Below are 8,806 nucleotides of genomic sequence, written 5' to 3'. Positions count from 1 at the left end.
CAGTTTCATGACAAGTAGCACGAGGGATTGAAGTTGTCCCTAAACAACTTTATTCGAATATCCATACGCTACTATTTGAAAGTGTTCAATTGAAAATGTAATAACGCCTAATGTATGTCCTGCTACCAGGACTAACAAGGGAACCGTCACAAGTGTCCCCTCCCCCCCCCCCGATTTAATTTTTCTTGAAATATATTGTAAAACATACAATTTTAGGAGACACGTATTTTTCTATCGGCCTATTCTAGCGGCCCTAACTCAAATTTAAGGGGTGAAACACCCTTTAAAAAAGAACGAGTTTTTTCTTTGTATGTGAATATCGCCAAAACCGTAAGAGATATCGTAAGAGAAAAATGCTTCAAATAAAAGTTGTATATACCCTTTTTTTCAAAGGGGTGTTTCACCCCTTAAATTTCAGTTAGGACCGCTATAAAAAAATACGTGTTTCCTAAAATTGTATGTTTTATAACATATTTAAAAAAAAATCAAATCAGAGGGGGGGGGCACTTGTGACAGTTCCCTCCCTTGTAAGTAACTTTTGCTACTATCACTCATTATTTTAATTATTATTGATGGAGATGCAACTAGCATATATATATATATAGTGAATACGATCGAGAGATAAGTAACTAATCAATTTTTATGTCAAAATAATTTTCCAAACATGACAACATGCAACGTAAGTCCTTTAATTGCATCGGGCGCAATTGCATTCTTCGCATATCCTTCGTAACAATATCAAAAATTAGATCTGCATGTTTCGTGTTTCTGCATTTCTTTTTCTTTTCGCTAAACACCGTAAAGTTTTCCGGCTTTGAAAGTACGATATGTTTTGTCTCGTTACTAATTGCTTTGATTCTACATTCCTTTTTGCGATAATGTTCATATGTTATCAATCCCGTAATATTTCGCCTAACGTAATACGATCTAGGCGACGGCCCTGTTAAGTGCAATATTTTTGCATCCACTTCAATGATTTCTTTCTTGCTACAATTTTTTTTAACACCATAACACGAAGTTATCATTTTCAAAAATACGTGTTGCGCGTTATGTCTCTTTTTCCAATTATCATCCTCCGCATTATTAATCCCATTTTTTTCCCTGTTACTTTCGTTCTTCCATTGAACGGCAGCGACATTACGAGCACACAATGCGCAGAGAGAACTTGTCTCATCATTGTCACATGTATCGTTGATACTATTTACCGAATTCTCTAAAAACGTATTAATCTGCATATCGCTATACTTGGAGCTGGATTCGTGACCTTTATTCTTTTTTCCGACCGAAGCGTCTTTGAACGAATGGCTGATATCATTCGTATCTTTTGGTACTTGTACTTTGCAACTTTTTATCAGTTTTCGTCGTTTTTCACAAAGAGATTGATAACATAAAATCGTTGATGGTTTTGGTTCAATTTTTTCTATAACAAATTAAATTCTAATTTGTATATTAACAATTACCAACTTATTGCTGGAAATTTATTTCACGGGCTAATAATTTTGTTAATTAATTAATCGTTAATCAATTTAATCGGGATCGATAATCTAAACAATTGTATCGTAACAGAATCACATACAATAAAAAAATATTCTTACGTTCCATTAATGTTATGGATTTATCCGGATGTAATTTATTCCATTCAGCGCGAAGATAATTCAAAATGCTTGAACATCCGAGAGCTATAATATCCTTTGGAGGTACAATAATAGGATTATTCGCCACATTGAGGATTTTAAGTTTTGGCACTAAACCTAGAAATTAATAATTCAATTATATAAAAAATAAAAAAAATTTTGCCAAAGATTAATAATATAATTGATAAAATCCTTATTATATGCTCACTTACAAAGTTCTAATGGTAATTTCTCGATTTTATTTCCTTGTAACAAAATGGTCTCTAGCGAAGAATGCGACTGGATGCTTGTAGGCAAGCTCGTTAATTGATTATTTCGAATATCCAGCCATTGCAAATGTGTTAATAAAACGAAAAGTTCTTTGGGAAGTTCGCGAAGATTGTTATTCTCTAGATATAACATCTGAAGACAAATAAAATGCTTCAATTCATGTGCAAAAAAAATGCAATAATTATGCTAAAGTTTGAAAAAGATTGTCGCACTCTTTAAATATACGTAAAATTATTCGCATAATTCGTACTTTTATCATGGGATATTTTTCGACCATTTCAATAGGCAGTGACGTAAGACTAGCGTTCGTTAAATCTATAAAGGTCTCGTTGTATATATTCTTATTTGGTGGTGGCGTTGAAAGTGAGGCAAACAAATTTGGAGACCTCTTCGATTTTTTTGTTTCTGTTATCGAAGAAATGTCCGAAGCACTATCCGGCAATGCGTCTTCGCTGACTGACGGATGTAAATCATTCCCATCGTTGTTTTCTGGACCTTTTCGCGTATTACAATTAAAACGATATTAAAATGCACATCTAACGATAAATAATTATTTGATGAATTGCTCTTCACAAATATAGGTTTGTTAATAAAATTATGCAAGGTCTCGTCCGGATGGATATAATTGTAGTAGCGTTCCGCTGCGCTATCCTCAACAGGTTTTGAAGACAAATTCAAAAAGGGCGCCACCTGCCTGCACTCAGGCTGCGCCCCGTTGTCTTGACGATCATCATTGTTTTCCTGTTGTGCGATTCCTCAACTCGTACTTTTTTCTTAGTTCTCAATAGTGTGATTTCTTGCTTTTTCAGAGATGGGAAAGACGTCTCACAGATCCAGAAAGAGAAGGAGGTCACCGTCTGCAGATAAGATTGCGGGTTTGGAGGAAAAAATGTCACGCCTAATTGACATCCTCTCACAAAGTGAGATTAGGGCACCCCGTCGCCCCTCCCCGCAACAACCTATTGTCTCTGCGTCCCCGCAGATGATTCAAGGGTCACGCATTCTTTCGAGATCTAATTCGGATATCAGTCTCGAGGCACCCCTGGTGCCAGCGGACCCATCAGGTGTGTATGAATACTGCTGGATCTGTATTTGCGAAATACAGGCGGCATGACGACACAACCTGCGTTCCTAGACAGTCTCATCAACTTCGTACGTTTATTGCAGTGGTAAGTGATGCAGGTGAGGAGGAGTTACCCCCCGCAGGCCCTGAGCATGGTTTGCTTCAGCCTAGCTCACTCCCGGATATCTCTGTCTCCGGCGAGGTCACCGCCGACTCTCTGGCCAAACAATTGTTTGGAGAGCGAGACATTGAGAAAGTTTCTGTCTGGAACGAGATGGTAACCCAGACGTGGCAGGATCTCGCGCGTTCTGGCCTAGTCACGGATCAACGTGAACTACTTTTTAAAAAATACTCTCCCCCAGAAACAGCGGCGTTTCTCAAAGCCCCCGCATTAAATCAAGAATGCAGTGTGGCTCTCAAAGGGAATTCTGTTATCAAGAGGGATGATTTTGCCCGCAAAAATCAAGAACAGCTTGGCAGAGCCCTTTGCGCCCTTGGCGAGGCTATTTCAGATTTTCTCTGCCCGACCAATCAATCATCTCTCACCCCGGAGGTCCGTTCAGCAGTGGCTAAAGTTAACGATGGTGCCAAAATCCTGGCTGACCTTTTCCATCAATTGTCTAAATCTAGACGGGCACAAATCATGCCCGCACTTAACCTCGCAGCCAAGGACACGGCGAATGCTATCCCTTCGGATGAACTCCTCTTCGGAACCTCCTTCGGAGATCAAATAAAGAAGGTTGCAGCAATGCAGAAATCATCTAAGGAAATCATCAGAGCCCCGTTGCAGATATCCAGACGGCTTCAGCAGCCGATCTCTCAGCCAGTACGTGCAGCGCCGTCTAGTTCGGGAAATGCCCGAGCCCCTGTGCCTCGCTCGAGGACGGCATCCAGGAGGCCAGGGGCGAGCACAAATCGCCGTCCGTACTATCCCAGGTCTCATTCGAGGTCGAGGAGACACTAGTCAACGCTGAGGTAATTGTGGGCGGCAGATTGGCCCGTTTTCGATCCCAATGGGAAACAATTACTTCGAATTCAAGGATTTTACAAGCCATTTCGGGGTATAGACTACCCTTCATCCAGCAACCACCCTCTCAGACTAGAGAACCTTCTGTTCTCTTAACCTACTTCGAGGAGCAGCGCTGTTCCCAGGAGATTGCCAGACTTTTAACTAAGGGAGCAATAGAGCCGACTGTGGACTGCGAGGGTCAATATTTGTCCTCTTTTTTCCTAATTGAAAAACCCTCTGGGGGTTACAGATTTATACTCAACCTGAAGGGCTTGAATCGGTTTATTCATGCACCGCATTTCAAGATGGAGGACTGGAAGACTGTAATTCGCCTCATTTCTCCAGGTGATTATCTTGCCTCCATTGATCTGGAGGACGCGTACCTCCTCGTTCCGGTACACCAGAACGATAGGAAATTCCTTCGCTTTCGTTTTCTTGGTCAACTCTACCAATTTCGTGTCCTACCCTTTGGCCTGGCGTCGGCTCCTTACATCTTTACTAAAATTTTAAGGCCAGTCGCATATTTCCTCAGGGTTAAGGGCTTCTCTTCGGTGATCTATCTGGACGACTTTCTCCTCATAGCACCATCGTATAATCAATGCCGAAAGAATATCAGAGCAACTAGGCAGTTACTGTTATCTTTAGGTTTTCTCATAAACGTACGCAAGAGCGTTTTCAGCCCAACAAGATCTTGTCGCTTCCTTGGATTTCTTTTTGATACAACATCTTTTACAGTCTCCATCCCCCCTGACAGAAGGGAAAAATTATTTCAGAGGACCTGGGATATTCTTACCAGGGACAGTTGTAAAATTCGCTATTTAGCCAGTTTTATAGGCTCTTTGATTTCAGTTTGCCCAGCCGTTCAGTACGGCATGCTACACACAAAAATTTTAGAAAGGGTGAAATTTTTGGCCCTTACGTCCGCAGGAGGCGACTTCGAGGCCCAAATGTCTCTTCCTTCATTGATCAGGGAGGATCTCCACTGGTGGAAGAACATTTTTGCGGACAAATCTCAAGAGAATCCCATCAGATCAGGTCTCTTCACCCTTGAGATCTTCTCTGACGCCTCCCTCACAGGATGGGGTGCTGTATGTAGCAGGGGACGTTCGCATGGATTTTGGTCACCAGAAGAGAAGCAGTTCCATATTAATTATCTGGAACTTCTAGCCGTTTTCCACGCTCTTCGGTGTTTTGCGGCGCAGCTTTCAAACTCCAGCATTCTTCTCAGAGTAGATAACTCTACAGCTTTGTCTTACATCAATCGCATGGGCTCCATAAGATTTCCACTTTTATCCAGTTTAGCTAGGGAAATTTGGACTTGGTGTGCAGACCGGAATATCTTTATCTATGCTGCTTACATTCCTTCAGCCCAAAATTGCGAGGCAGATGCCGAGTCTAGGGTAATCTCCGAGGGGACTGAATGGACTTTAGAAAATCGATTTTTTACTATAATCAATCGTCGTTTCGGGCAGTTCGATATCGACTTATTTGCATCATCTATCAATAACAAATGCTCTAGATTTGTCTCTTGGCTTCCAGATCCTCTCGCAGAGGCAGTTGACGCCTTTTCGTTACACTGGGGTGATTTTTATTTTTATGCATTTCCCCCTTTTATCTTGATTTTAAAGGTTCTACGCAAAATTATCTCCGACGAAGCTGAGGGGGTGGTTGTCGTGCCGTGGTGGCCAGCCCAACCATGGTTCCCTTTATTTAATCGCATTAGGGTCAGTCGTCCTATCTGCTTCAAACCCAACATTAATATGTTGTCATCTCCTTTCAGGCAATTTCACCCAGCCTGGGACAGGATTACCCTGGTTGCCGCGAAGCTATCCGGCAGGCCTTTGCCTACAGAGGAACCCCATCCCAGGCAATAGCTACAATGCTTGCTTCTCTTTCCGAGGCTACTATAGCCCAATATGCAAAGCCTATCAAGCTTTGGTGGAATTTCTGCAAAGAAAAGGACATCATCTGTTTCACTCCGTCAGTACCGGTCTTCTTGGATTTTTTATCATCCCAGCTTTTAGGGGTAGGATCCTACGCCACCCTAAACTCATACCGTTCAGCTATATCGCTGATTTCGACGAATGAGGTAGGCTCTCACCCTCTCGTTAAGAGATTCTTTCGAGGAGTTGCGGCCTTGAAACCTCAACGCCCTCGCTACGACTACGTCTGGGATCCAGCTCCAGTTCTTAACTATCTGGCCTCTCTATATCCCCACGAAAGCCTTTCTCTAGAATGTTTATCTAGAAAGCTCATCACACTTCTTGCTCTCACTACCGCGCAGAGGATGCAGACGCTTGCAGCCATCCAGATCTCTAATATTCATTTCGCAGACTCCTTAATCATTAAAATCCCTTCGCGTTTAAAGACCTCGGGAATCGGCAGATCTCAGCCTTTGCTCTCATTTAGGCCCTTCCAAAGTAGGCCAGAGCTCTGTATTTTTTCTCTGTTGAAGTTTTATCTGCAATTCACATCCGCCTTGCGCAGTGAAAGCTGTACAGCTCTTTTCATTTCTCTTCGGACCCCGCATAGGCCTGTGACAGCTCAGACATTAGCTCGCTGGGTTAAGGAGTTGCTAGGCTCAGCCGGAATTGATACTAGTATCTTTTCCGCACACTCTACTCGTCACGCTTCAACTTCCCTCGCCGCTAGTAGAGGTGTTAATGTGGACGAGATCAGGCGTACGGCTGGCTGGAGCAGTTCCTCGGACATCTTTGCTCGCTTTTATAATCGCCCGCTTCTTAAGGGCGCTTCGTTTCAGGACACAGTCTTGAGTAGTACTTAAGGTCTTTTAAATTTTACGGCATATGCATTTTTTATTTGTGAAACATCTATACTTGTACGCAACCTTTGCATTTATTCTTACTTATATATGGTCAGTTTAATCCAAATAAACAATGTTTTATTTTGCATCGTACGGAATCTACAACAAATCTGTGCTTTGAATATCTACAATTATATCCATCCGGACGAGACCTTGCATAATTTAATAATCGAACGAGCTTACCGTGAAGTTCGATTGTAATTATGCTGTCTCGTCCGGATGGAGAATCCCTCCCCCCCTTTTTTCTTTTTGTTCTATCCCATTTTCTCCAGATTTGTTGACTTTGAACTAATGATGATCGTCAAGACAACGGGGCGCAGCCTGAGTGCAGGCAGGTGGCGCCCTTTTTGAATTTGTCTTCAAAACCTGTTGAGGATAGCGCAGCGGAACGCTACTACAATTATATCCATCCGGACGAGACAGCATAATTACAATCGAACTTCACGGTAAGCTCGTTCGATTATTAAATTATTTTATATAATTAAAAAAAATAAAGTAAAATATAATTGATATGGAAGACAGATAAGACAGGAGAAACAAATAAATCTCCGCATAATATAAAACTAATATGACTTATTTCAAATAATGTTTTTTATTCACCTAGAATAGTAGAGATCTTATCGCTATATAAAGCAAGATTGTGCGTTTCGTTATCGGAGGGAGCACCCGCCTTTTTATATGAATTATCCATTACGTTTGCTTCTAAAATAATATCAAATTTCGATAATGTTTCATCATCTTCGAATGCTTCCCATTCTAATGTTCGAGAGGATCTTACTGGAACATCAAATTCGGAATTTCTATCTTCGTTTTCAACATTTTCCTACAAATTTAACATAAAATTATTTAAAATATATATTCATATAATGAGTATATACGTGGAAAAATTGGAACATACGTTTTCTTTTCTTATATCTATCGCGTATTCAGTTTTATAATAAATAATTCATAACAATAATATAACTGTAAATTTTAAGATGACTCACATTACAATTTTTTTTACATTTTGCAATTAACACCACACAGAAAAATTCATACCTGCATATACGTTTCTCCGGACGTAACATCACTGTTTGCATGTACGATTGATTTCTCACCAATGAATTCGTTCACGCTATTCTCTACACTGCTTACGTATTCGTGAATTAAGATTTTATTAGTCTTCAATTTCTTAGAAAAGCCATAATACTGAGCAAGAAGACTTTTTGATATATCGGATATATCAGACATATTAAACGACAAGTTTTAAACAGATGCTCTTGAAAAAATACGAATATTGGAATAATATTCGCAACAGTGATTCGGCTGTTTATTCGTTGCTTAGGTGATTCTCACTTGTTTCATGTTCCTTCGTTCGATCGATAAAAATCATGAGATCTTTTTAGTTTTTGTTGTAAATATAATTATTTACCACGTATGTGGACGCAATAAAAAAAAATTTTATTTTTATGAATATAAAATTTATTGTATTCTAAAGTTTTTATTAATATATTATACTTAAATTTACTATTAATTAAAATTTTTCAATTATAATATTTCAATAATTTAATTATACTTGTTTTTAAGTTTAATCTTAATAAAATTAAAACTCTGAAAAAATTTTAATGTAAAAATTCTCTACCCAAAATAATATTTATAAAGAAACAATTGAATTCACAAAGATTATACATCCGGGTTTTTTTTTTTTTAAATTCAAGACTTAATTCAAAATTATAATTAAAATTTTGGAATTGTGGCAATTAAAAATTCGAAAGATAAATAAATCTATCTTTTAAATTCCTGAAGAGTATTTTACTCTACATTCAACTTTGACAACTTTTTCATGCATAAGATCAGGCATTGGACTGTAGAAAGACTAAAATGCACAGCGCGGCGATCGCGAGTGTCACATTGTTTTGCTCGAAGATGATGTTGTCAATTAGGATGATATATGGATTGGGATATCCATCCGAATGGGTGAGGAATCTCAAAGTAAGTAAACAATAGATAAATATATATACAGGATG

The 8,806-nt window shown here is 39.4% G+C and overlaps 2 protein-coding genes across 2 annotated transcripts; one reads left to right on the top strand and one right to left on the bottom strand.

Annotated features, from left to right (window-relative positions):
* Positions 1-221: 221 nt before the first annotated feature.
* On the bottom strand, positions 222-8,642 carry LOC105672928 (uncharacterized). Its single transcript, XM_067358369.1, has 6 exons — positions 7,839-8,642; positions 7,401-7,623; positions 2,155-2,399; positions 1,847-2,036; positions 1,596-1,751; positions 222-1,420 (listed from the first exon to the last, which is right to left on the bottom strand). The coding sequence occupies exons 1-6, from the start codon at positions 8,028-8,030 to the stop codon at positions 630-632; spliced, it is 1,797 nt and encodes a 598-aa protein (XP_067214470.1). The 5' UTR covers positions 8,031-8,642; the 3' UTR covers positions 222-629.
* Positions 2,716-5,069, top strand: LOC137000838 (uncharacterized). Its single transcript, XM_067358368.1, has 2 exons — positions 2,716-2,968; positions 3,072-5,069. Exons 1-2 carry the CDS (start codon positions 2,716-2,718, stop codon positions 3,929-3,931), a joined length of 1,113 nt encoding a protein of 370 aa, XP_067214469.1. The 3' UTR covers positions 3,932-5,069.
* Positions 8,643-8,806: the final 164 nt, after the last annotated feature.

This window comes from Linepithema humile, chromosome 6, assembly GCF_040581485.1.
Source record: "Linepithema humile isolate Giens D197 chromosome 6, Lhum_UNIL_v1.0, whole genome shotgun sequence".
Classification (NCBI taxonomy): Eukaryota; Metazoa; Arthropoda; class Insecta; order Hymenoptera; family Formicidae; genus Linepithema; species Linepithema humile.
The sequence above is the reverse complement of the archived record's forward strand: the minus strand, read 5'-3'. Positions and strand labels throughout refer to the sequence as shown.

What these genes read in the sequence shown, in the direction of transcription:
- LOC137000838 (XM_067358368.1), top strand. Translation starts at nt 2,716, where the DNA reads ATGGGAAAGACGTCTCACAGATCCAGAAAGAGAAGGAGGTCACCGTCT. An exon ending in GGTGCCAGCGGACCCATCAG is followed by an intron (nt 2,969 to 3,071) that starts GTGTGTATGAAT and finishes CGTTTATTGCAG; the next exon opens with TGGTAAGTGATGCAGGTGAG.
- LOC105672928 (XM_067358369.1), bottom strand. Translation starts at nt 8,030, where the DNA reads ATGTCTGATATATCCGATATATCAAAAAGTCTTCTTGCTCAGTATTAT. An exon ending in CCGGAGAAACGTATATGCAG is followed by an intron (nt 7,624 to 7,838) that starts GTATGAATTTTT and finishes TTAAATTTGTAG; the next exon opens with GAAAATGTTGAAAACGAAGA. An exon ending in ATCCATAACATTAATGGAAC is followed by an intron (nt 1,421 to 1,595) that starts GTAAGAATATTT and finishes AATTTGTTATAG; the next exon opens with AAAAAATTGAACCAAAACCA.